Raw genomic sequence first — 26,186 nt, forward strand, 5'->3', positions numbered from 1 at the left:
TCCATTGGTTACTCGTATGCGCATGACGCGTCCTGGGGTGAAAAACTTGTCGACACCACCCTGCTGCATATCTTGGCAACGCCTTGAAGAAAGCCTTGCGTGCTGGAGACGGAAATTCCTGTTGCTCCCTGAACAAGTGCACAAGAATGGCTAACGCTCTTCGGAAGACAAGACATGCATGCACCTTTCGGTAATTGGAAGGTCTTTGATGGTTGATGAAACAGTCCATATTAAGGCACAAAGGTTCAGCATGTATTGGCTGTCTAACAGTCTGTATGTTTGATGAGGATAACAAGCGACCAGAAGATGACATTGTCCTGTGTTCTGACAAGTGCCAATGCTGTATTGACTTCGAAACACCGCCACCGTAGTTGGGAAAACATATTACGGCTCAGCGTGGCGTTCTGCACGACGCTAGAGACCCTTAAAACGAAAGGGAAATATAGTCCACGTAGTCTTTGGTGGTCACCTCATTGGTTCGCCAGCCCATACATGGGCATCTAGGACCTTGATCAAGGCTTACTGGATCCCTACTGGGTAGATTGATTAGGGACTCAAGGCTTGTTGAGCAAGAAAACAACATGCAAATGCAGCCACCCCTGACCTAGGTATTGGCCTGCAGCCCACCGCTTTAGTTTTGCATGAAGACGCATGCAGAAGGGCTCATAGCCCAATGATTGCTCTCCTGGCGAGAGTCGTAATACTTTCTTGCTTTTCACAAAACAATCAAGTGTTGACAACTGCTCCTTTCTTTTCAATTCTTTTTTTACCTAACCTCAGTGAGTTTGAGGTAACATCGGCAGAGCCGTAATCCAGCGCGCGCATGGCTTGATTTCGGGTTTTCTCACCGTAGACTCGGGATACATATTTCTGGGATCCAATTTACCAAGTCAGATCAATGTGATAGCTAATGGGGGTGTAGCAACAGCTTGAGACAATGCTCAGGTACTCTTTTTGCGCTAGTCATAAGAGAAAGCTAAAGTCGTATTGTGGAAGAGGAGCAAACAAAGAAAGAGAAGGGCCGTTCAAGGCGACTACGTGATACCCCTTCAGATGGCGCCTTAAGACCCGCGTTTATCCACGCTTTTCGACCCCAAATAACCCCTATTTTCCTGTTAGCATTTCTTCATAATATCCACCCATAGAGGCGGGTGAAGAAGGAGAGATATACCAGAAGCGAGTCGAGCTGTTCCGCTCTAATCCCACGCCTGCGCTTTCCAAAGCCTCCACTGGCTAGTTGAAGTTTTGCCTCTTGTCTAGAGAGAACGTTGCTCTGAGAACACATACCATGTCAGTGATCTTTCCTTCTGCGATCCATACCCCAGGAAGATGTTGGGGTGTACTTACATCTTCAATGGTGTGCTTCACGATATATCGTACTATTGCCACCTGTTCTGTTTGCCCCAGACGTAAAGCTCTGCCAGTGGCTTGGAGTTCAACGGAGGGGTTCCACTGTGGCTCCATGAGATAGATACGACTTGTGACGGCGAGATTGAGTCTGCGAGAAAGAGGTATTAGTTTTGAAGTGCTTGGGAATGTAGGACTGCTCTGCCCACCCGACTGCCCCTGTTCCCAGTGTCATCAGGAGGATGTTTGCGCCAGATAAAGATCGAAAATCTTTCAGAATGCGGATCCGCTCACCGAGCGACAGTGAGCCATGGATACAGTAGAACGGAATGCGATAGCTTGTCAGAAGCTCTGATATTAGGTTAAGAGTTTTTTTCCAAGATGAGAAAATAATGCTGGTTATTAGAGGGTCAGCACTTGGATGTTTTGTCTGCATGGGACAGCTTAGGTCATCCGTACCTCTTCTGCGATAAGTGCATGGAGATATCCTTCAAGAGAGCCAGGAGCTTCGAGGGGTATTGAGTAGGCATTTTTGGAGTTGTATGACTAGGATTGCCAAGAGGAAGAGAATTCTGGACTTGTCCGACAGGGTGAAGGGGACATTGGCTGCCTGCGGCGTGGTATTGCGGCATACAGGCGCGGCAGACAAGGTGCAGACAATCCGGGAGAAGTAGGCCTCCGTCGGTATCAGGCCTGTCGTTGATGGAATATACCTGCCTAAAACAAAAAGAGCAATCTGCCTCGTTGTTCTGCTGTAGGTAACTAAGCACCTCGTCCATATCCATTTGGGGCATTGGCGAGGCCGTCCCCGACTCTCGCTTGGGGATTCCGTTGTTGCAAAAAAGTCGAAGTTTGAGCAGTGATTCCAGAACTGTTGAGTTCAGCTTTCCTCGCCCATGTCCACTCACTGCCCTATCAATCTCACGTCGGCATTGTTGTTCTATATTTTTGTACTCCTGGCGTTCTGCTGGAGTGAGCTCAACATCTCTCAGTTTCGGCTCTGGATCTGGCAACCCGAGAATATCTCTAGTTCGCCTCAGACAAATGCTTCCCAAAAGCACACGGAGATTCTTGAACCGCTCCCGTGACTTGGCTGTGGATAAGTTAGCAATATACTTTCGAAACGTTGCTGGGTTTTCGACGCTGGGCACCCTGAGAAAGGATACTAGAGCCCCGAGATCATCGACTGAGTTCTGGATAGGTGTCCCTGTTAAACACCATCGATGTTGAGCACGTAGCTCAGCTGTGGCTTGGTGTTGCTTTGTTGACGGATTTCGAATCTCATGGGCTGTGGACAACCCAGGTCAGCAAACACAAGGTCAAGCGTGGAGATGGTTGACACACCTTCATCTAGCACGATCCTAAACCAGTCAATGAAACGCAAAACAGCCTGCCCTTTACGTAGCTCAGCAGCAACAGTTGCATATGTGGTCAATACAACATCGCTTTCCAGCAGTTGTTTTCGGCTTCTGTCGTCCTGTCTTCCGTGACCGTGGTGCTTGTGCCACGTAATATAGCCGGGGTAAGTGTGTCTAGGACATGTCAGTTCCAGACAGACATTCTTGTTGTGACAATCTCATCACTCACTTCCGAATTTCATCAATCCAACTGTCTATAAGCACTAGAAGCATGTTAGGTTCATATCGCAGGCGGGGCGCGATATTCTGTGCTTACGTGAAGACGGGCAAACGACTAGGGTTGATCTTGATGCCACCACGGCTGCAGACCTCTGTCCAGGATTTTTGCCTTGAGAAAGGAATGCGCTCGCGCGGCCCATAGATCCTGCAATCGTCGACAGGACCACTAGAGTTTTCCCAAGACCCATGTCATCTGCAATAATTCCCCCTTGTACATCCCTGGCCTCTTTGGACCTCCCACCCGTAATTATGTGCTGATATCTGGGACAACGTCAGTATCCCGATGCCGGTAATAGCGTAAAGGAACCGCATACAAGCACTCCTCCAAGTCCGAATCATCATCCTGACACTTCTCCCAGAGACTCATCTCGGCGGGAAGGTCTCCAGTCTCGCGTCTAAGAATAAAATCAAGAGCTTCGGCCTGGTGGCTGTATTACATGTATTAGCAATTGACTTTTCAAGCATTCAAAGGAGACAACACACTCGAGCAGGGTCGTTCTGATGATGCTTCTGTCTGCCACAGACTTAGCAAGGATGCTATGATATGACAAAGAGTTGAGAATGCTATTGATCTCCGCAGTATCGTTGGTGGGCTCGACCTCGTTTTGCATCACTCTTTTAATCGGGTCGTTTTCTGGGGAGTGCGAATTGTGAGACTGGCTGTTGTGAAGGGCGATGGGGGTCTCAGAAACCTCTTTCCCGAGAACCTCTTCTGGGTGAAGATAATGAGGATTGTAGTAAGTAAAGCCGTCAAGCCCGAACTGTGGTTGTTGCAAGAAAAGTTGCGCCTTGGACAGAACTCTACCAACATCAGCTGCATGTCGTCGGCGACCGTATATGTTGAGATCAAAGTTGACGATGGCTGACATCCTTTCTCGCTCCCAGCGACGCATCATCCTCACCCACTCCTCATGTGAGATGAAGGCCTGCAGACGTAATTCTACGTCGCGGGAAAAGGCTTGAAAGTGTTGACACACTTTCTTGTTTAGAACGGCAAACTTCAACCCCTGAAAGTCGAGCGCATAAAAGGCGCCTTGCTCAAGAATATCAAAACACTGGAATGGTGAGAAGGTGGCATCATAACGGATAGGAGGTTGTGTCCGCAGTTGAGCCTTCAAGTCTGGTATCTGGAAAATGTGAGCATCCTGGTTTGCACTCATACAATAGTGGCTTTATACACTTCCAAAGCAAATATCTGCTTCATCGACAGTATGCTTTGTGGTGCTGATCACGACATCAGGCTCGAGATTGAGGTGTGCAGCGGTGGTATCCCACAGTTCAGGTGACTTCCCGGCCGGCTGATAGCTCGTGTGTAGATATGCGTCGCCATAATATTGCCCGTCGAGCAAAGGATCGTACTGTGGTTCAATGTGTTGGCGTATCGCATGAGACTGATCACATTGCCAAACTGCGTCAGGCTCCGTGTCTTGATGGTCATTTGCGAACGGATACGGCCTCTTGGTAGGAAACATTTTGACAACAACAAAGATTGTTGGCAGGAGCGACGAGATGGTATAACGATGTGAAGTGCTGAATCTTGGTTGGATGGTGAGTTGTGAAGTGTGGCTGGGGCAATCAGCTGAACACTGCCTCAACAGGCAGCTTGGCAGTCGCGCTTGCTGGCAAGCCGCAAGGCAACCGATATGAAGCGCGGACCACTGCAATGTTGTCTGAAAAGAAGCAAGTACCTTCGGGTAGTTTTCTTTCACTTTAAACTCTTGCAGACAATTGCCGTCAGAATCAAGATCAAGCCACAGCACTCTCAGCAATCAGGATGGCAGCATCATTGGCTAAGGCCACGGCTGTCACGATGGCCGTGGCAGGGCTTGGAGCGAATGATGTTCATCCGGGAGCTCCGTTTGAACAGGCGCTTGAGCAGTTCAAGAAGGGGCTACGACCAAAGCATCGATCGACATTCCAAACAACCACGCTTCCCGATCTTCTTGCAGCAATTGACAAAATTCAGAAGGAGCAGCACTCCAGTCGACGACTTCAAGCCGTTGGACGATTGAAGCCCACTCTCGAAGCGCTTAATCAATTGGGCAAGGTCGTTGAGACGTTTACGAACACATCAGAATTTGTCGCTTTTGTCTGGGTGAGATTGCATGAGATCTGCGACCGACTCAATTGGCCTGCTAATATCTCAGGTACCCAGGGACCATTGAAGTTCTTGATTCAGGTTCTAGCAATCTATCCTTGGTCTTTGTTCGTCTTGCTGACGGGGAAATAGATTGGTAGCTCCTTTGTGGAAGCATTCACTGAGCTCTTTAGTATCTATGAGAGTCTTGGAGAGGAGCTGCCGCTTGTCCAACAGTACGAAGCCATTTTCTCGAAGGATTCAGACATGAAGAGGGTCCTGGCCTATCTCTACAAGGACGTCCTGGAGTTTCATCACCGGGCGTTGAAATACTTCCAGCAGCCGAGTATGCGTTCATTTCTTACTCCGCCCACAAAGCGTCTATCTTCTACCTGGGGTTCTATGGTTGTGCACTAACAATGCCAAACCCATTCAGTGTTGAAGCAGCTATTTCAGGCGACCTGGAAAACTTACAAGTCTCGGTTCGACGATCTGATCAACGGCATCAAGAGGCACAGGGAACTAATTGTTTATCACGCCAATTTGTTACGTATCAAGGCATCCTTAGACGACAGACGCAACATAGACCAGCAATTCAGCCAGATCGCCGGCGCTGTTAACCAGGCCAGCCTGTCTATCAAGGCATGTTTGGATGAGCGAAAAGTCAGAGACCAACAGCTCAAGGAGATGGCTGATGCCGAGAGCAACAGAAAGCTTCGCGAGTTGCAGGGGTGGCTGAGGGCCAGCAATGTTGCCAATGATCAACAAGAGTTCTGCAAGCTTCGAGGCGAATACCCAGGTACAGGATCATGGTTACTGGATAATCCAAAGTTCAAAGAGTGGTTTGAAACACCCTGTCAGCTGATGCCTCCAGTGTTGTGGCTCAATGGTATTCCAGGTGCAGGTCAGTGTCAGAAAAGGAACCATCATTTGCCTTACGCTGCTGACTTCTTCAAAAGGCAAGACAATTCTCGCTTCTTTAGTTATTGAAAAGGCCCAGCAGCTCAACCCCCCTCCGGCCGTCTTGTACTTCTTTTGCAAACATGGCGACAACGAACGAGACAATTTTGTCTCCATCGCGCGTAGCTTCCTCTCTCAACTTCTTCCGTATAATCGAGATATACTGCTTCCATACTATCACGATAAATATCAGAGTAGCACGGAGGCAGTCCTGGACACCCGAAGCATCATCGAAGATTTACTCAAGGTGTCCATTCAAAATTTCCCGCATGTGTACATCATCCTGGACGGGATTGATGAGTGCCCGAGGAAAGAACGCGACATCATCGCCTCCTGGTTTCGCGAACTTGTTGAGGACCTTCCACAGAGTAATCCCACACAAACTCGATGTTTGTTTGTGAGCCAAGAAGATGGGGTAGCACGAAAGGACTTTGCGGGTGTTTCTGTGATCAAAATTCGAAGCGAGGACAACCTGCGCGATATTGAACAGTACAGCGCCAAGTGGGCGATCGACATCCAGAAGAAATTTGAGCTTCCCAACACCAAGCGAGAATCGATCGCAAAGCTCATTGTTGACGCTGCCGGAGGTGAGTACAGTATTCAACGCCAAAGTCCAATCGCTAACTCACCATCTAAGGCATGTTTCTACTTGCCAAGTTAATTTCCACCAACCTTCTTCATCAACTTGATGTCGAGGAGTTGGAATATGAGCTTGAACCAGGACGATTCCCGCGCGAGATCAATGCTGCGTAAGACTCCTAACCTTCAAGTTGAAAGCGCGGGACAAGTAATTGCTGACGTCTGATTTCTGTTTACAGTTACTCTCGAATTATCGTGAGAATATTCGACCATGTGTCCGAGTCGGAACAGCACGGGAGTAGGATGCTACTGAGCTGGCTGGTTTGCGCCAAACGGTCCATGAAGTGGCATGAGATCCAGGGCGTGAAGTCCATTGACTTGGAAACAAAGTCGGTAGATTTCCGACGCTTGCGGTTTCGCGTTGACTCAAAAGATCTTTGCGGATCGCTCGTTGAAATCCGGTCCGACGGGACGGTAGAACTTGTTCATCTGACCGCTAAACTGTAAGATCCCTATGTCCCCATTCCGTCTTACCATTCATGCTTCTAACCTTGTTCAAGCTTTCTTATCAGTGAAAAACATGTCAACCCAGCGCGAGGAGAATTGCAACTAGCTTCTCTGTGTGTCAATTATCTCAACTTTCCTATCTTCAACGATGAGCTTGAACCCAAAGAGAAGCATTGTCTCATCCTTAATGGGTCCTACGCGTTCATGGACTATGCCATTATTTACTGGGTGCGGCATCTTGAGGCTAGTTTGGCATCTCTGGAAAAAGACGGTACCGATGCGCGCGATATTTCCGAGACCCTAGAAGATTTTATTGAGCTTCACTACATCAATCCAGCCACTCACTTTCCCGTCTCACAAGGAAACGCTGCAAGACTTCGCTGCTTTGAGGATCTGGATTGTCATGACCGACTGCAGCAGGCAGTCATATCGACACGAAAGCAGCTTACATTCTACGGTGAGATGAACAAAGCCGAGATCGCCCTCGACCTTGTGGACATGGTGGAGAGTATTCGAGCTGCACTTGAAAGGCTGCTGCTAGGGATCCAGAACGGGGATGGGGTGGCAGCCAAGCTTGAAAAGCACTATGGTTCTAACCTCTTCAAATGTCCCAGGCTCAGCTGCAAATTCTTCACGAACGGGTTTGCAACCGCTGAGCAACGGAACCAACACCTTGGAAAGCACCAGAGGCCTTTTCGATGTGCCATTGAGGGTTGTTTGAGTGGAACCACCGGTATGGCGTCGGAGAAAGAGCTACAAAAGCACATGAAGGAATCTCATGGCGGGTATCAGTCTCACGACGAGTTTCCAGACAACGATGAGGTATATCGGAGTCTCCAGCCACAGTTATTCATAACCAACTCCGGCAATCAGACAGGTTTAGTAGTTGAAGAGCCTACCGTGGCGGAAACGACAACACCTGAAGCACCTGAAGCCCAAGACCCAGCATCTAATAATGTCGCCTGGGAAGTGATAGGACATCAAAGGCAGCAGAGTAATAAAAGACAAAAGAGGGAGTATATATGCTGGTTTTGCAACAAAGTCTATAACCGCAAATTCAACCTCGACTCACATCTTTTAACTCATAGCGAGGACCGGCCTTGGAAGTGCGACCTCTGCACCAAAGCCTTTGCGCGGGAAAGCGACTTGAAGAGACATCGGCAAGGCCATGATGAAGGGAGCCATTTTCCGTGTCAAGGGTGTGGCAAGAAGTTTGCACGCCGGGATACATTGGCGAATCACCACAAGTCAAAGTTGGGGAAAAGGTGCTTGTCAGCCTTGAATTTGCAAAACCATGCTGAAGAGTCAACTCCATCGGCGTAGAATTCCCAGCACACAAACTGTACAAAATGTACCGCGGCTACCTCAATCAGAGGCCTGGCCGCGGGATCGTATTCCTAGTTCGCCATGTCAATATTAAGCTGATCCCTTACCAAATAACATCGGCATAACCCGAATTCATGATAAGCAGAATGGGTGTGTTCAGGTATCACTCGTAGCCCTCACAAACACCACGCACCAAAGGTCTGTTACTGCAATCCCAGCCCATCCTCTGCAACGTCCAGACGACGTTGCATCATATCACATGTTTCAAGCGCGTATCATGGAAGGAATTTTGCCTTCACCAAAAGTCCCTCGGTCAAAAAGGGGGAAGTTACGAAATGCCAAGCCGGCCACTCGACACATGCCGCTTATTAAGCCAACAGCTTGGCGAACCAATCACGCAACAAATGACGCACGGTTGTATAGTGTAGCGGTTATCACTCCGGATTCTGATTCCGGCAACCCCGGTTCGAGTCCGGGTACGACCTCATCTTTTCGCCTATTTTTTTGGGCCCAGATCGCCGGCGATTTGACTTTTATTGATGTTGGCAACTTTGCCACAAAATATTTGAGACACCAAAGTAGGTTAACATACCTTAAAAGATAGTCATAGGTCTTAAAAGATAGTTTGAAAAGCTTCAAAGATAGTTAACAGACCTTAAAAGATCGTTTAAGGACCTATTAATGTACTTTTGAGGCAAAAGGTAGTTCACAGTATAGTATGGGTTAACTTACTTTTGCTGTGTGAATTACTTTGTGGGCAGGGTGGTTGGGTAATACAGTGGCTAGCATTTTCATCTTCAAGATGACTGCTATATACATGCAGCATGAAAAGTCTAATATCATCAGCATCATCAGCATGAGACAATGTCGTGGTGCCAGTGGAATTCCGTGTTTTCCTCCCACCCCCATTTTCATCCATTTTTTAAAATAAAAAAATCTAATAATCAAAAAGAAATCGCTTCAAACAAAAGAACGTAAACATGATTTTCGCCAGAAAACCAACAACCCTCCTAGTGGTATCATATTTTCCTCATCCCAACATCCAACTCCCCCTTTTATTCCCCATCCCACAACCCCTTCTACCTGGCATGTGCATTCTGGTAAGTGATAGTAGCAGTCTTGGTCTGCACAATACCACCAGGGTTAATCGCCTTCTCGGACCCGCTCTCGCTCTTCCTGATCGGCTCCGAGGAAGCATAGTCATCGCCCGTCTCGATGGCGACAACGGTCTCGAGGGGGTACATGATGTCGTCGTCAAAGCGCTGGTACTTGTCGCGCTTTTGAGATTGGGACTGGTTGCCGCCGCCGCCGCCGCCAAAGGTGGGGGGGCCCCCGGACTTGGAGAGGCCGCTGTTGACGGGGTAGGCGGAGCGGGCGTTGGAGGAGCCGAGGAGGCGGGGGACGAAGTGGTTGAGGAAGGGCTTGATGGTGGGGAGGGTGCCGCAGATGACGGAGAGGTTGGCTTCGGCGAAACTGGGAAAGGGGGGTTAATTAGGGGAGGGGGATAGGGGGGAAGAGGGGAGGCTTACATCCAGAGGAGAACGGGGCCACCGCCCCAGGATTGGTCAATGTCTCCCATGGAGACGATCAAAGCGTGGAGACGCATGATGGAGGTGAAAGACGTGCTGGATGATGGGTTAGGATGGCTCTTTTAGCTGAAGTAAAATGGCAAGTAAGATGGCTTACATTCCACCGACGCTAAAGGCAGCAATCAGAGCGATCTTGTGCTTAAGAGGGACATGAAGCTTGACAACGATGGGAATTGGCACCGCCAGCACCATCAGATCGGTGATGGCACCGAGGATAGCCGTGGCCTGGTACAGAGCGGGCCGGTTGATGCACTCGCCGGGGATGCTGATGTCCCAAGCTGACTGGACGGGGTTGCAAGGGAAGATGGCGGCGAACATGATGGCGAACGATGAACCGACGACGATGAACATGACGACGTAAACGGTAATCTGGTACCACAATTGTGGCGCTAGCCTTCGATAGAGCAGCAAAAGTGCCAGCTTGGCGCCACATTGAACCGGGTTGTATAGAATCGGCAGGAGGTAGAGCGCTCTGAGGAACAGGAGGAACTTGGTAACGGGCATTTCCCACGAGTGTGTTCCCATGATTCCTCTCATAAAGTCCCCTTGATGGCTTGTGTTAGTGTGTGTGGAGATGAGTTTCTGGGTGTTGGGCAACATACGAACGATCATGGACTGCAGCGCGATGGAGCATCCCCAGGCAATGATCAGAGAGGCATCTTCGATCTGAAACCTCCTTCTGATGAATGCCTTAGTGTAGAGATGCTGCATCATGAACAGCAGAGCCAAGAAGTTACCAACTCCAAAGAGCCAGTAGGCCTCTGTCACGCTGTTGCGCGCTGGGTTCTCAAAGTCCACCACATAACCCTCCGGTGGGGGCATGATCACCGGCACGCCATTGACAGTCGGGAGTTGCATAGCCATCTTGTCGTATTCGGCGCCGTCGACTGTCGAGAATCCGTAAGTGTGCCGTCGAGGCTGAAGAAGGGGACAGGTTGAGTTCGATGTTTTGTCTGTTGTTCACGCCCGCGCGCTTATCTATCCGATTGAACTGTCGAGCAACAGGAAGTGTCGAGAACAAAAGAAACAAAAAGGAGTGAAGCGAAGGAGACTCTGTGAAGGAACATTGGCATGTCACTCATGTCAATCCTACCGTGTCTATCTATGCATGACTGTGTCTGCTACCCTTTTCTTCTTCTGCGTGGCCGTTTGGGTGTCAGTTTGCGTGGGAACCGGGCATTGCCGATCAGCTTCATCACATAAACAGCCAATTTTGCCCGTCTTCCTTTCTCCCTCACCGACCTTGATGGCCAGAAAAACGGCAAAAATTTGTGCCGGCAGTCATCTGCGCAGCATTTTGGAAAGCATTCGGTCTGGGGCGGGAGAGTGGGAAGCAGTCAGTACAACGTCGCCAGGGTGGTCGTTGAGACTAAGAGGAGTCGAAACAAAAGCCAAGGGGAGGAGCATGGGATGTGTCAGGGAAGTTGATAGGTGCTGAATCTATAGATGAGGCTAGTCAGGCCAAGTCAAGTTAAGCGTGGCAGAAATATCCACAATAACGGCTGCCAGAATCCACTCTGCTCCCCCCACCCTGCAACCTCTTGCAGCATTTCCTCAGGAAATCACCAACAAGTTCTTCATGCTTTGCTTCTTTGCTTCTTCATTGCCCCCCCGTGTCCCCTCCGTGCTCCCCCACACGGTCCAGCCACTGCCTTCGTCTCGCGCCGCCCCGTGTCTGTGTGTCTGTCCGTTTCCCTTTCGTTGTATCAACGGCCACCCGTACCCCCACATGCTGTCACCTCCTTTCTACGCGATGTCTCCCGTCTCTCTTGACATCCGCCCAAAAGGACGTTGCCGACCAAACTTTTTCCGCTTACCGCCACTTGACGCAATGGAACGGAGGCGTGTCATTGCAGGAAGCTGTCACCTTCTGCCACGACGTCCAAGACCGAGGTCGGTAGAAAGCTGCCGACACGAAACCACAGACGGCGATCATTAACCTGCTCGCCTTCAATTACCGGTGGAGGGTTGCATATTCTCCGTTTCCCCCGCAAATAATGCCCTCTTTCTCCAATCACCACGTCGTGTTCTTGCAGGCACCGGACGATGTCGACACTTTCAACTCTTCCTGCAGCTCTCGCTTGGCCACCCGCAAGAATGGGACGACATGTTTGGGATGGCCCAGCACGCCCAGGTCTTGGGAGATATGCTTTCTGTTGCTGTCCCCAGTCTCCGGGGAGCTTTGCCGTCGACGTACCTTGCATCAATAGCCAAACCTCGGGCTTGAACCGAAACCCGGTAGCGAAACAAACCCCCTACATAAATGACTTGGCCCACTGTTGAGGAAGGGATGAGCATCCTGCACTACCAACACACTCGTTTTTATTGTCCCGTGGGCCATTACACTCCTTCAAGATGCACTTCACTCACCTTCTACTTTCATTCTGCTCCGTAGCATCAACCATGGCCGCCATCACCCCAAGACAGATCCCCTCCAAGGCCAAGTGCCTCCTCGACGCTGGACTCGGCGAGGCAGTTCTGGTTCGTGGAGATCCCCAATATGCTGAACGCGAGGCTTCATATTGGTCCAACAGCGCAAGGCTGAGTCCAGCTGCGATCCTCCGACCTCGCAATACCAAGGAGGTGGCCCTTGCCGTCAAGGCTCTTGCTGCCGCCAAACAGCCATTTGCCGTCCGTTCCGGTGGTCACACCAACTGGGCTGGCTCCAACAACATTGCCGGCGGCATCACCATCGATCTCGGCTTCTTCAACACCACCACCTACAATGCTGCTACCGAGACTGCCGATATCGGCCCTGGCTCCCGCTGGCGGGATGTCTACTCGGAGCTGATCAAGCACAAGCGTGCCGTTGCCGGTGGCCGTGAGGGCAATGTTGGTGTCGCCGGTCTTTTGCTCGGCGGCGGTAACACCTTCTTCACTGCCCGCCGTGGCTTCGCTTGCGATAACGTCGTCGCCTATGAGGTCGTCCTTGCCGACGGCCGCATTGTCACCGCCAGCAAGACCAGCTACCCCGACCTCTTTGTTGCCCTCAAGGGCGGCTCCAACAACTTCGGCATCGTCACCAAGTTCACCATGACCGCCATCCCATCCGACAAGGTGTGGGGCGGCATGGCCTTCCTTCCCAAGGACATTGCTCCCCAGGCCGTTGACGCCGTTGTTTCCTTCACCAACAACGTTGCCAATGACCCCGATAGCAACCTCGTCGCCATATTCACCCACATGCCCGACTTCAAGGACATTGTTGTTGCTACTCTCTACGCCAACATGGCCGGTGTCGAAAAGCCTGCTGCTTACAAGGAGTGGCTTGCTTTTCCCGAGATCATGAACACGGTCAAGAACACCACCATCGCTGAGATGGCATTCGAGTACAACATCCCCGCCAACCTCCACGACATCTGGTTCACCCTCTCCTTCAAGAACGATGCTCGCATCCTCAACAAGGCTGTCGAGCTCCACGTCAAGCTCGTTGAGGACCTCAAGGCTTTTATCCCCGAGCAGACCTTCACCACCCAGTGTCTCTTCCAGCCCCTCCCCACTGTCTTTGGCAAGAACTCGGTTGCTGCCGGTGGCAACATCATGGGTGTTGAGCGCCAAAAGTCTAACGGCGTTCTGTTCCTTGCTACCGCCATGGTCCAGACCCCTGAGCAGGAGAAGAAGGCTTACCCTCTTGTCAAGACGTGGGTTGAGGAAGTCAAGAAGTTTGCCGCTACCATTGATGGCGGTCTTCAGGAGTGGACCTATCTCAACTATGCAGATAAGAGCCAGAACCCTCTCAAGAGCTACGGCCCTGAGAACATCCGCAAGCTGAAGGCTACTGCTGCCAAGTATGATCCTCAGGGTGTTTTCCAGAAGTTGGTGCCTGGTGGGTTCAAGGTTTCTAACCTTTAACACATGGACACCGTTGTGTGGGAGAGCGTGACAACACTGATGGACGATGGATGGGTGAATGGTCGCTGGGATATACGAGCATACGGGTATTGACTGGATAGGGATGATAATTGGGGGAAGGGGGCTTAGCATGGGGGCTTTCAGGAGCGTGTTGTATTTTTGTTTTGTTTGCTTTGCATTTGCTTTGTCATAGCTGTTTTGGTTTGCATTCTGAGCATTAGTTTACCTTTACTATTGTAAAATCGAGACGGGCTCGCTGAGTTCTTGATACCCCTCACACCTATCCAATGTCACTTGCATTCCTCCGTATCACATGATGTCTTCCTCTGCGGTTCAAGCTCGGTTGTCGACGAGAAAACCTCTTGTTATGGCCCCACCCGGCTACTTCCCCGAATGAGGATCAACATTTTGAATCCTGCATAATGTTAAAAATCGCTATTGTCTTACATGCATATCTAGTGATCTGCACACAGCCTAGGGCTCAGGTCTGTGCGCCTGAAATCTTTGATACCAAGGCTTGAGAAGGCATCTAGCGCGTCCAAGATAGATGGGTATCTGAGCCGAGGTCGTTAGGAGAAGAGGTGTTGTTAGTTAGACACCAACGACTTTGATGGCTGTAGCACTTTATGAGACCAAGCAGTAGTTTGCCTGCCGGGCATTCAACATGTCAACTGAGAGCCTCTCACATTCGTCGCCATCATCGAGGCTGTTTGAAGTAGTCAAGGCCAAACAAAGCAACCACTATCTGGTACAAATACGCTTCTGTCCGCCTGTCGCCTTTATCAAAAGCCAGTCTGGAATGCCCTCTGCCGTCACCATGGCAATGCACGGTCCTGTCAACACAGAAAAAGGGGCAACGAAGGGGGCTACAGTGACAAAAGAAGGGTTAGGGTTTTCTTCATGAAGCTTCTGAACCTTGAGAACCAAAACTCGGCTTTGCTTCGGGCATCACATCAAATGAGCAGGAACGTGGCACATTCGCAGCTGATTGGCTGCACTGGAGGATGTGACAGAGGGGCAAATGCAATGGAGTTTCGCGATAAGACGTGGGCCAGATCCTTATCGACCGTTTTACCCCTCCCCCTCATCAAACAGCCCACCTTGTGTCGCGACCAGCCCAACCCAGTTGCGCGCGTCAAACTCATCAGGACCCGATCAAAAGGTTGGGACTTTTTTCTCTATTACCTAGAACCTTGGACCTTCATCATTCAGATTGTTATTGTTATTACTTATCGCTACCTATCTTCTGCGTTTAGTTTGTTATCAGATCGTTCAGTGCACACCCTTCTCAGTCGTCATGGTATGCCTTCACCCCACTTTGCAACTGCCTCATTGTCTTGATGAAAAAGAGACCTGACTGACGATGTCGCCGCCCACTTGCACAGGCACCTCACGGGAATAACCTCTCCAAGGATGAGATTGCTCAGTTCAAGGAGGTGTTTGAGATTTTTGTAAGATTTCCCCTCACTTTCGCACCTCACACCTCTTCTGCATCACCAAGTCACACCCGCCAAGAGGGCCTCCCTCATCCATCCCTCTCAACAAACCACCATTTACCCTCTCCCTGACTCTTCCCAGGACAAAGACGGCACAGGCGACATTACCGCTGCCGAGCTGGGCGCCGTCATGCGTGAACTCGGCCTCAACCCCTCCCCGGAGGAGCTCCAAGACATTGTCAATGAGGCGGACCTCAACAAGGACGGCGTGATCTCGTTTGAGGAGTTCCTGTCACTCATGTCAATGGGCGTCAAGGAGACGGACACGGAGCAGGAGCTGGTCAACGCCTTCAAGGTGTTTGACAAGGACGGGAGCGGGACCATCAGCAGCGACGAGCTGAGGAATGTGCTCAAGTCCCTGGGCGAGAACCTCACGGACGCGGAGCTGGACGAGATGATCAAGCTGGCGGATAAGGATGGGGATGGGCATATTGATTATCAGGAGTTTGCGCATATTATGAAATAGGGGGGTTAAAATGGGAGGGAGGAAAGGGGGGGGATGGGTGGGAGATAGGATACCTGGTATTGTTAGATGGGAATTGATTGAAATTTTTGCTTCCTATGGTTCTATGCAAGATTTTGAGGGGCTTTGTTTGAACCCCTGGACCTTGTTCTTCTACACAACATCAACTCTAGTTCATTTATGTCTTGACAAATACCAACTTGCAAAGGGACGGGGCATGTAGGTGCGGCATGTGTTGTGGTGCTGATAGCTGTTCGTGTCCTTCCTGGGGTGCCCAAGGGAGTTATTTCTATGGCTCAAACCAAAACATGAGAATAACCTCCACGGGCTACGCTTAGGCACCACCTGGGGGCAGTGGCTTGAGCATATCTAAGTTCAACGCCCACCGTCCACTAGCGCATTCCACCTCGACATAGACTTTTCCACAATCTCTCATTTCACGTCAAACCGTCTCTCATGTTTCGCACAAACCTTTTCCATTTTTTGACACATCTTTTTGGACATCCAGTCAGTCACCAACACAACCAAAACCACCATCTCGATTCGAACTGACTACCTCCATCAAGATGAGCATGCGTAAGTACACATGACCTTGCTAAACATCTTCCAACAACTAGTACTCACCCCTCTTTTTGATGATCACAGCAAAACTTCACTGGCCTACCATCACCGACCGCCTCGCTAAACTCCCCTCAACAATCCCGCCTCACGAGCAATACGCCCATGTAGCCAACAATATCGCAAGCGTGGTCCGATGGAATAAGGATCTTCTTGAAGGGATGCTCCTCGAGGCACAGGCCCATTGTTGCGCTGCTGAGTTTGCGGCGAAAGATTGGTCCGAGAGTACCGATGCCAATGATAGAAAATCTGCTGAGAGGACAAGCTCCAAGAAAAGGGAAGAGAACGAGGAAAAGTGCAGGTTTTATGAGATTTTGATCGAGGTTTTGGAGGGTAACATCAATCTTTTCTGCGTCTGAGGAAGTTTTCTAATGATTTGCATAGGAAAAATCAAGAAGTTGAAGACTCCGGTTGATGAGGAGAGTTGGGAGGATGATTACGGTAGGAATCTGGTGTTTTTCTTTTTGGGCTGTCAAGTCGGAAGGAGGTTCGCTGACTGTAGTGATGTCTACAGAGATGGTTGACGAAAATAGAGACTTGGATGACCAGTGGGTGCAGATTACCTTAGGCAGCCGTGCAAGCGGTCTGGCCAGCGCTCAACATAGACTGTAGCATTCTCGTGATCGGGTGGAATTATGTGTGCGCAGAAGAACGTTTTAGTCAAGCTTCTTTTTTCAGATAGGCTCGCCGCACTATGCACTTTGTCAATCCGCACTAGCGTGGGGCTACTTGAAAAGTCAAGGAAGACATACATCTACAACCACTATCGTTATAGCCATACTACCCATGATATTTAATTATTAAAAAATTAAATACCTATATGAAATTGCCCATGAAAACCTATTTCTTGGGAAAAATTAAATTGTTTTCGCCGTTGCACGATGTGTTTGAAGATGGTTCAACGTGAGGCCTGTTGATAGATGCATCCCTAGAATAGGAGTTTAGATGGGAGGGTTAGGGTTATATGTGGGGAAAAGCGGCCCACATAGTATGGATTGACAAAGTGCATAGTACGGCGAATGTGGCTCTTCTTTTTTCTTGAATAGCTCAATGAACCTGTTTTTACAAAGCCTCAATGGTTGAGTGAGTCTTCAACCTTACTTGTTGTTTTGGGCGGAGGGGGAAAAAGCATAGCAAAAGTAAATTGACAACTGTGAGATTCGAACTCACGCCTCTTTCGAGAGTAGAATACCATTCATTTCTGAGTGGAAGATGTGATCTTGAGTCTACCGCCTTAGACCGCTCGGCCAAGTTGCCTGGTGATTCATGTTTTGCTGCATTGGAAATAGACATCACAGCACAGACCTCCCAGGCCATCAAAGGTTGATCACGACAACACCAAAGAGGGAGCGCCACGCTTGTGTTGTCAGGCAGTACAACACTTTGAAGTCATCTGTGTGGATCTTGGCGCCGCCATGGATGCAAGTTGCTCTAGGTGGCGCCACCATGTCCATGGTGTACGAGAGCAAGATCTTGCTCTTCAAGTGAATAATACCTGTTCCCCATTTTGGACTTCCACCTTCTTACTTTCAAACACCAACACAGCCCGCCCTGTTTCAGAGAACCTCACAACAATACCATCACAAACCAACCTCACCAGGCACCGGCACAATGTCCACCAGCAAAATCTTCCCCTGGTCCTCCATCAAGCCGAAACTCCTCACCTCCGAGGGTCGTTTCATCTACGACGACAGCATCTACGCCGACGTCGCCTGTGACATCCTCACCAAAGCTGCCAAACGCAACCCCCTCCAAGAAATGCTCGATGACGCCTTGCGGGCTCTCAAAGACGCCAGAAAGCTCAGGGAGAGTGGTGGGGGTGGTAACGATGCTGAGTTGCAGTTTGCCTTCTTTTTTATCCTGACTGGTATGGTGACTGTCCAGCTTAGAGCGCAGGAAAGAGAGGTCATTTCTGAGAAGATGAAGGGGAGCAAGAGCCCTGGGTGTGAGAGCACGGATAGTGGGTTGAGTGATTGTAGTGGGCAGAGTGGTAATTTTGGTACGTGGGATGTGGTTTGAAATTGGGGAGTGGAAAGACTGACGATGGTGGCATACTTAGTCAAGATCGATCTGGATGAGATCCGGGATGTTATGGCGCGGGAGGGGGTCAAGAGAAAGGGCGTTTTGAACAAGGTTTCCGAGTGGGTTTTTGGGAAGGGGAAGAAATGAGGGTGCTGGGGATTGGAGGGCGATGATCATCTAATTGCCGGAACCAGGCCTTGGCCGGGTACTAAGACAGGTTATCACGACTTTAAGCGTAAATCAGGTGGGCGATGCTGCGATATACACGACCAGGGCAGCATCAAACAGATCATTGTGATGTGAACTTTCGTGTTCAGGTTGCGTGGCGCTCTTGGTCCAAACTCTGGGGTTTAAGATTCTTTCCCTCCTGAAGTTTCCAGTGCCTTATTCTTTGTGACAAAAGCTGGCAAGTCCAGTTGTAGGACATGCAAGTACCTTCCATATGATGCTTTGCTTCTTGTCATTTCGGACGATGCTTCAGTTGTTGTTTAGCTTTTTGACGCTATGAAACCGGGGAGTGACGTGCTCCATTGCCCCAAAGCTTCGGTTATACTCACTTTCCATAGCTCTCCACCACCAAACTGAAAAACGCTCCAAGCCAAAGCTCCCACTGAGGCTGAAACTATACATACCTGAATTGAACTTGATCATTGGAAAAGAACCTTGATCTTCAACAAAAATGATTGACATTACATTTGCTCCTCAAGCTCGACTCCAGCCAACCACCAGTCCACCACACGCGCTTGTACACGATGGCATCCTTTCAATCCCGCAGAGAAGACTGGGTAATGTACCCCCACGACTCCGACTTTTTCCCATGGCCGCAGATGGGAAAGTACTTCTTGAACAGCGAGGGAGAACTCCGCAAGCTAGACAAGGACGAAGTCCAGTACGTGGCAATCGACAGGTACTGCCACCTACGAAAAAACTACAGTGAGTACACCGTCGAAATGATCTCAAGGATATCGTGGATCTTAAGAACGCCATACGCACGAGGATCGATCAAAGTATCAAGAGAGCTCACCTGTTTGCCCCAGAACCAGAAAAATCGTGACTTTCACACAAGCGTTTGACCGTCAGAGAAATGGCGGAGAGGGAAAAGGAAGATGTTGAGCTTTTGGGGGAGTATACATTCTACTCCGTCATGACGCGCATAATCAAAGGCAAGTGTACAGCGCAGACAACATATCAAAACGGGTCTTGATATTGACAGCTTTATCAGCGGACAGGGATGAAGACAAGGAGTGGGTTAACATCACGCAGGACGCGAAGGAAGCAAGGGCCGAAGTTCATGTCGAGAGGTAAGTTGCATTTCGTACGCCAACCTCACCTTAGGCACCTACAGTTTGCGACAGGAGACATACTGACATATATTGGCTACCTACTTGCAGTCATGGTCGATGAGCTAGACTTTGAGGATAGAGAAGAGCACTCAAGTCCCCAAGGCCTTCCAGAAACAGAGAAGAAACAACAATCGTCACTATGTGAGTGGGTGGGCAAAACTTGGGGTAGCTGAACAGTTTGGGGGGCTGGAGACACTCCAAAAGGCCTTTCCCTGCCTTTTGAAAAAATTGAAAACGTTACTGACACGACCTTTTTGCTGTTTCTTTTATTCTTTTATTTGCACTTCACATGGACGGAAAGGAAAAGTCAAAAACGCCACAAAAAAAGGAAAAACGTGCCAGCTTAATCCCCAGGCCCACCATCCCCCAGCGCGGCCTATAGAGGGAGCAAACATACGAGTCAAGCAACCAGGGCATCGACAATTACTACAGAGTACCGCCCACCACGGGAATTGAGCCCGCAATGTTTTGGAATTGTAAGTGGGGCACTCGGAGTGAATGCCAGACCACATGGCCAAACACAGTGTGTGTTCTGATTTGGTGGAAGGAGACACGTGGTGTAGGTTGTTTTGTGGAGCTGATGCGTGTTCAAGTGACTGGTAATTTTGTCAGCGGTTCTCCTTTGATGTTGGTCGCTGCTTTTTGCTACGTTATGCTCTTCCTTTGCTGGTCGTTCTACTTTAAAAGACCCTCCTTGTGTGCTCTACCTGCGGGTTCTACTCTATTCTCTTGAATCCCAGTTCTTTCCTGCTGATTTCCAGCTGACGCCTCTCAACAAGACACATGATGGAACACAAGTGGCCGAGGTGGGAACCGTGGGATTGGGCGTCTCAGCAGTATGCAAAGATACCCATCCCCAACGATGTTTTTCGGGTACAAGTCAGTGCTAATAGCATTGGACTTTAGCACCGGAGATCTACTCCTTGTTGAGTCGTGGCACCCTCGCCCATGAGGTGGGCATTTGAGCGCCGTCCGCGCTCTAGTTGGCACCCTCAATGGCGATGCCGGCATTCCCGCTGTCCTCTTGCTTTCCCAATGCCAGGCGTTGTTCAACGAGGTCAAGGAGCCCTGTGTTTGGGGCATAGATCGTTCCAAGGCTGATGTGCCGGCAAGATTCGCCGCCACGCAGATGTTCTTGTATTACCTGCATGGCGATCTCCACTGCAAGCATATCGATATCTTGTGGTGGGGATTGAGAAGATACAACTAATACATCTTATAGGCCGTTTCCGTGAACAGCTTGAGAAGAGAGTTTGCATTTCCAACCGTGCTTACATGAAGCGCGGAGAGAATACCTATGGTACGTTGTCAGGATGTTGGAATATGTTGATAGAAAACTGATCGAAAATGCATAGGTATCGCTACGTTTGCCAATCACGAGGAAATCCAGAAAGCCAAGGAGAAGTGGATGGAGAAGGAGAGGGCCAGGAGGGAGCCTAACCGCCTTGAGATGGAGAAGAGAGTCAAGGAGATCTTGCCTCACTGTCGGGAGTGCCCGATGACGTAGATGCTGTTTCGATGGAGCGTTATTCCAGAAATACTGATATCTCCAAGGATACAAATTCACGGCAACTTGCTAGGTGTCTTGCATTTTCTTTCTGTTAAAATCCCTTCTACCTCCAAGTCAATCAATCACGTAGAATATGCCATAGGACTATGAACACACAGCATACTTCTGGGCAACGGGACATGGCTGTGGCGAAATATATTGCGACCTCACCACCACCAGTAGAACAGCCTAGCGTTTATAGCAGATAAACCAGGTAATATGCCCAGATGTGGAAAGATTCCAAGCAGCTTCCACAAGGAAATCCCCCATGGTTTCCCATCGTCTTGAATGGCTCCGGTACTTGGTCACGGGGACCGGGCGGTTGGCTGGGGGCTGACAACGTGGAGTGACATGGAGGGAGAGATTTCGAGAGCTTTGCGAACGACGAGATCTATCTGCTACTAGAATTAAAATTGGCTTCTGAAGTAGGCAATATTCATCAATGGCAGGGACTCTACCACTTGCCTGGAGTCGACGGCTTGTAACAGAATATATGGAAATGGATGATGAGCTGTTGAAAAGGATTGGATGGCAAAGCGCCAAATTTATTAAATTTTTTTGATTGGGCGACTTACTGTGTGGAAAGTTCCGGGTGCATACCGGCAGTGTAGTTGATTTGGTCCAGCGTAGCGGGGTGAAATGGGACCGGAAGAAGACGGAAGTGGGGCCGGAAGAAGGTTGAGCTGCGGAAGCCCCGGGTTGCCAGATCGCAACGCCAGATTATCGCGACAGACAGACCTGCAGAGGGGTGAGTACAGAGAGGCAGGCGTAAAGATGCTGACGCAGAGGGATAGGTCAGAAAGCTCTGATGCTCTTGAACAGGCTGCCATTCACTCAGCAGAGCTTCACCTACACAGATATTGGATAAGTTTCAGGAGAAAGCAGCAAGGACTTTCACATGGAAATCCACCCCCAAGAGCGATACTCCGCCTACTGTTTTCTATTCCCTCATCATGTCTGCTCACAAAGTGAATAGACCGCAGACTAGACCCGCTATAGTAACCCTTTAAGAGCCCGGTTGTGTACAGCTTCCTGTCTTGCTCTCTCCTCAGTACATCTTCTTATCCTCTTTCTCACCAAACGCAAGGCAAAAAGCACAATTTTTGACAACAAGTTCAAAGGTCTCCAAAATCTGATCCATCCGCTACGCGGAGCAGCTTTCTTTGAGCTACTACCAGTCCTACTTGCTCGGACGCCCGCTCAAGCGTTCGTTCACCCGAAGATCAAGCCATGGCCTCAAAGAACATCTTTGACTGGGAGGCTATCTGTAAGTTCTCTTTGTCGCCCGCCAACCAACTTTCCTGACTGACACTCGCCCAGGGGCGCGCCTGACCCGCAAACCAGGAACAGCTCACGAGTTCTTTTACTGCTCCATCAAAGAAGTTCGCCAGTGATCTGACCAAGGAGTTGCATGGGGGCAGAGGCATCTCCCTTCACTCCCTGATTTGTGACTGCCGAGCTATGCTTGAGGAAACCAAGAACATGGCTTACATGAGCCCACCAACTCTGGTTGAGAGTCGCAATAAATTCTTCTCGGCCATATTGGAGGTGATCAGGCAGGGCATGCAGGATGAGGGTTTGCTGGAGCATGCGGAGGGATTTGGTATTTTTTATCGGTCAGGGTATTGAGAGTCCAGAAATTGACAAACACATTGCAGAGGTTATCCCTTCCTCTAAAGACGCCATCCAGCACTTGGATGATGATTGGAACGTTGTTACAGTTGAGGAGGCAGCTGGATACAAGAAGGGCAAGAAGAAGCGGGCTGCTAAATAGAGGTGAGCTTAAATAGATACAGGTCAATTCATAAACTGAGACGCACCGGCCGTGCAGCATGAACCGTCTTTTCTACTCTATACTCTATACCGTGATGATACTGTTCCTTTTTCAGGGGCACATGTCTTAGCCATGTGTGACAGCTGCTTCAATTGAATTTGCGCGTTATATTGCACTCGAATATCCGCCCCAGAGTCCTATGCAGGGGGACAAGTCTGTGAGAATGCAGCAGTCCAAAATCAAAAGACTAGCTCATATAAAACAATGTAGTAGGTGACTCTCCCTTTGGTCATGGATATGCCCTCCGAACACATTGAGGCCCCTTGTGCAAATGATATATCGCAACATCATGTTCATATTTCAGCCTTGATACGGGGTACTCATGTCGACATTCCCTATTCACTCAAAAACGCTCTCACTCAAAGACCCTGACAAGGTGAATATAACACGGCGGGTCAAGCCAAGTGAATTAGAGATCTGAATTGCTGGGTGTTTACTTATAAGATATATTCTCCCTCTCTTCTTTGAGATCTCTACCCTTTTCCCATTTCAACCAAGATCTAACAAAGTTGCCAAATCGTCTTGATTACCAGCAAAACTTTCTGATCCCATCACAAACACCGGCCTTTCCGCTTTTGCTTGTTCCATTTATTAGCATCAAAGTTCTCGAACAATGACGACCTCAGACAATGGTAAGATTAAACTCCCTAGAAAAGCTTTGACACAAGGGCAAACAAGAGGCTTTAGATGTCATCCCGTGCGCGGATGATATCCGGAAACTTGAGGAGGATTGGGTTGTGATCGATGCAGACGAAGTGAAAGATGCAGTCATTGTGGAGAAGTCCTAGATAGCTACCAATCCATCTGTTCTTCCTAGTCGAGCGAAATACACCCAATTCTGCTCGTGTGAAGCCATGTTTCATTTTGCCGTCGAATCCAATAAGCGAGTCTGAGCCAGATATTCGGGTCACCGCAGTTGGCAAACAGGCCTATTGCAAGGGCCGTCCATTTTCCGTATAACTTCCCAAAAGTGATTTGAGCTGTTCGCCGTAACTGGCGCTGTTTCTTGGCCTGTGTGGGATTTGTTGGCGATGTGATATGAAAGTTTCCTATCGAGCGGTAAGGTAAGCAAGTTAAATTCTGGGCTCCCAATACCAGATTCCGTTCCCAATTATTTAGTTTCGGCGTCGCTTATGTCGGCCGTATTAGATAAATGTTTAAATAGTTCGGCGCCCGTATCTCGCCATCGCGGCCTATCCGGAACCTTTTCTAGCATTATCTCGTCGTTTAACTCAAAAATATTTTCGTCCCACCGCTCGTCCAAGACCCCGCCCTAAGTTCCTCCGATAGGGCTACCTTAACGGTTAGGTAATCTGACTTAGCGGATGGCTGAGAAGAGACAATTTCAAGTTGACGGGCAAATAGAGTGTAAGGCTTTGCACCGGAGGCAGTACGATACAGAACCCGAGTCTTGTAATCGATGACCCCTCACTGTCGAATGATTTGCAGGGCCTGGTAGAAGAGCTCGTCGTCGTACACATCGTTTTTGTAGCCAAAAGTGTCCCAGTATAATTGGTCCATGTTGTATTGATGCAAAGGGTATACAACTATGTAAGCGGTGGTAAATCAGAGTTGGTGGACCTTGGGGGTTTAGGTGTATGGAGAAGTTGGAGTTGGCGGAATTAGCGGGATTGGTCGAATAAGTATTTCGGTACATCAGACATGGCGTTTTAGTTATCTTAGTTTCAGATCACGCACCTGGCAAATGTGGCTGGTGGGCCTGCTTACCTGGTCTAAACCTGAGATAACCTTTGAGAAGCTTGTCAAAGTTTGCTGCAAATGCCTCTGCCGATGGAAATTCAAGCGGGTGTGGCTCATCCTCTCACATTGACGTACAGTCGGGGCAGTCCACGCAGAGAAGCTCTCATTTTTGGACCCTGAGCAACTTTATTGAATTGCATACTCTATGGTTGTAGATAGGCATGTATAGGCAAAAGATTTGTTGATATGTTCTTCCAAAGTCCCTCACTGTATGTAACCATATGACCCAAGATGTGCGGAGCTGTGACTGGCATGATTTCCGCTGCCTCCCACACGTACATGCTGTGACGCAGGCCCAAGAAACCAAGGTATTCCCTTTGAGAATGGAGAGGGAGTCCATGACCCACAACAGAACAACATGTCACGAAAACAAGTGGTAGAAGTATGACTGAGATATGAGGATTGCAGCTAGACTCACCAGAGTGACTGGACTGCCGTAAGTCATTGACTTTTATTCCGCCGCTTATATCAAACCAGTTTCAATGACATTAGCAGAGGAGCACATCGGGTCGTTACTCCAAAGGCAGTTTCACAATTGAAGCTTTGCCAGATTTCAACAATCAACACAACACGGAGGAATGATGATATTGACCACATTTTGAACTGCAATCTTGACACTGATTCCCTTACCGTATATTTCTCTTGTTGTATAGATAGGTACTTGAAAAGCTTTTCCAACTTCACTGTACACTGGTTTTCAAGTCTGATACCTACCCATCGATTCCATGATGGAGCAATACTGACTCTTGATCACGCGGAACAAAGATAATGAGAGGCCGACCTTTACTTCGGATGATCCTTATCACCTCCATCAGATCTCCTCACAGGTAATGATCGGGCCTGATGGACCCACTGATGACAGAATTTATCTGGCCCTAGGAGTACAAATTAGGTGCTTTCCGCCGTCTTGGTACCCTCCTGCTCTTTTTTCCTTCCTTCGCTTAACGAACAGTCGTCAAGCCTACCGGCCATTGCTACCTCCCTTCTATTTCATAAACTTCTTACTCGTTTTGCAATGGAATCACGTCAACAAGTCACAGTGATGAACGCCTTCGATTGGTCCATGATCCGTAAGTGCCTGACTACGTGCGACCTTGTTTTCTATCTTCTGTTGACCTTTACACTAACATTCTCTCAGGTGCCCGTCTGGACATTATAGATGACGATCAAGAGATTACACGCCTCGGGGACGTCATCAAAGCCGCCGCCAACACCATTGTCGACGAATC

At 49.3% G+C, this 26,186-nt stretch overlaps 9 protein-coding genes and 2 non-coding genes across 11 annotated transcripts; 9 read left to right on the top strand and 2 right to left on the bottom strand.

Moving 5' to 3' along the window:
• Positions 1 to 927: 927 nt before the first annotated feature.
• On the bottom strand, positions 928 to 4,785 carry QC764_507990 (uncharacterized protein). The gene is made up of 12 exons (XM_062948053.1): positions 4,260 to 4,785; positions 4,163 to 4,208; positions 3,465 to 4,111; positions 3,299 to 3,412; positions 3,022 to 3,245; positions 2,935 to 2,968; positions 2,692 to 2,879; positions 1,807 to 2,635; positions 1,557 to 1,742; positions 1,348 to 1,498; positions 1,172 to 1,273; positions 928 to 1,104 (listed from the first exon to the last, which is right to left on the bottom strand). Exons 1-12 carry the CDS (start codon positions 4,454 to 4,456, stop codon positions 1,075 to 1,077), a joined length of 2,748 nt encoding a protein of 915 aa, XP_062799449.1. The 5' UTR covers positions 4,457 to 4,785; the 3' UTR covers positions 928 to 1,074.
• On the top strand, positions 4,533 to 8,578 carry QC764_508000 (uncharacterized protein). Its single transcript, XM_062948054.1, has 7 exons — positions 4,533 to 5,079; positions 5,215 to 5,407; positions 5,498 to 5,965; positions 6,021 to 6,608; positions 6,659 to 6,770; positions 6,840 to 7,103; positions 7,173 to 8,578. Exons 1-7 carry the CDS (start codon positions 4,759 to 4,761, stop codon positions 8,428 to 8,430), a joined length of 3,204 nt encoding a protein of 1,067 aa, XP_062799450.1. The 5' UTR covers positions 4,533 to 4,758; the 3' UTR covers positions 8,431 to 8,578.
• Positions 8,579 to 8,846: 268 nt separating this feature from the next.
• On the top strand, positions 8,847 to 8,918 carry QC764_0083740. Its single transcript has one exon. It is a non-coding gene; the product is annotated as a tRNA-Gln (tRNA).
• Positions 8,919 to 9,276: 358 nt separating this feature from the next.
• Positions 9,277 to 11,198, bottom strand: QC764_508010 (uncharacterized protein). Its single transcript, XM_062948055.1, has 4 exons — positions 10,625 to 11,198; positions 10,120 to 10,567; positions 9,963 to 10,058; positions 9,277 to 9,906 (listed from the first exon to the last, which is right to left on the bottom strand). Exons 1-4 carry the CDS (start codon positions 10,884 to 10,886, stop codon positions 9,513 to 9,515), a joined length of 1,200 nt encoding a protein of 399 aa, XP_062799451.1. The 5' UTR covers positions 10,887 to 11,198; the 3' UTR covers positions 9,277 to 9,512.
• Positions 11,199 to 12,377: 1,179 nt separating this feature from the next.
• On the top strand, positions 12,378 to 13,871 carry QC764_508020 (uncharacterized protein; the record flags this gene model as incomplete). Its single annotated transcript, XM_062948056.1, has 1 exon — positions 12,378 to 13,871. One exon carries the CDS (start codon positions 12,378 to 12,380, stop codon positions 13,869 to 13,871), a length of 1,494 nt encoding a protein of 497 aa, XP_062799452.1.
• Positions 13,872 to 14,961: 1,090 nt separating this feature from the next.
• On the top strand, positions 14,962 to 15,862 carry QC764_508030 (uncharacterized protein). Its single transcript, XM_062948057.1, has 3 exons — positions 14,962 to 15,171; positions 15,257 to 15,322; positions 15,450 to 15,862. Exons 1-3 carry the CDS (start codon positions 15,169 to 15,171, stop codon positions 15,831 to 15,833), a joined length of 453 nt encoding a protein of 150 aa, XP_062799453.1. The 5' UTR covers positions 14,962 to 15,168; the 3' UTR covers positions 15,834 to 15,862.
• Positions 15,863 to 16,255: 393 nt separating this feature from the next.
• QC764_508032 (uncharacterized protein) lies at positions 16,256 to 17,287 on the top strand. Its single transcript, XM_062948058.1, has 4 exons — positions 16,256 to 16,406; positions 16,476 to 16,781; positions 16,833 to 16,889; positions 16,963 to 17,287. The coding sequence occupies exons 1-4, from the start codon at positions 16,397 to 16,399 to the stop codon at positions 17,058 to 17,060; spliced, it is 471 nt and encodes a 156-aa protein (XP_062799454.1). The 5' UTR covers positions 16,256 to 16,396; the 3' UTR covers positions 17,061 to 17,287.
• Positions 17,288 to 17,593: 306 nt separating this feature from the next.
• Positions 17,594 to 17,705, top strand: QC764_0083790. The gene has a single exon. It is a non-coding gene; the product is annotated as a tRNA-Leu (tRNA).
• Positions 17,706 to 17,817: 112 nt separating this feature from the next.
• QC764_508034 (uncharacterized protein) lies at positions 17,818 to 18,842 on the top strand. The gene is made up of 2 exons (XM_062948059.1): positions 17,818 to 18,447; positions 18,508 to 18,842. The coding sequence occupies exons 1-2, from the start codon at positions 18,060 to 18,062 to the stop codon at positions 18,615 to 18,617; spliced, it is 498 nt and encodes a 165-aa protein (XP_062799455.1). The 5' UTR covers positions 17,818 to 18,059; the 3' UTR covers positions 18,618 to 18,842.
• Positions 18,843 to 21,885: 3,043 nt separating this feature from the next.
• Positions 21,886 to 22,756, top strand: QC764_0083810 (uncharacterized protein; the record flags this gene model as incomplete). Its single annotated transcript, XM_062940835.1, has 2 exons — positions 21,886 to 22,629; positions 22,683 to 22,756. Exons 1-2 carry the CDS (start codon positions 22,593 to 22,595, stop codon positions 22,754 to 22,756), a joined length of 111 nt encoding a protein of 36 aa, XP_062799456.1. The 5' UTR covers positions 21,886 to 22,592.
• Positions 22,757 to 22,823: 67 nt separating this feature from the next.
• Positions 22,824 to 23,195, top strand: QC764_0083820 (uncharacterized protein; the record flags this gene model as incomplete). The annotated part of the gene is made up of 2 exons (XM_062940836.1): positions 22,824 to 22,965; positions 23,021 to 23,195. 2 exons carry the CDS (start codon positions 22,824 to 22,826, stop codon positions 23,134 to 23,136), a joined length of 258 nt encoding a protein of 85 aa, XP_062799457.1. The 3' UTR covers positions 23,137 to 23,195.
• Between the last annotated feature and the right edge of the window lie 2,991 nt (positions 23,196 to 26,186).

Source organism: Podospora pseudoanserina, chromosome 5 (assembly GCF_035222485.1).
Source record: "Podospora pseudoanserina strain CBS 124.78 chromosome 5, whole genome shotgun sequence".
NCBI classification, from domain to species: Eukaryota; Fungi; Ascomycota; class Sordariomycetes; order Sordariales; family Podosporaceae; genus Podospora; species Podospora pseudoanserina.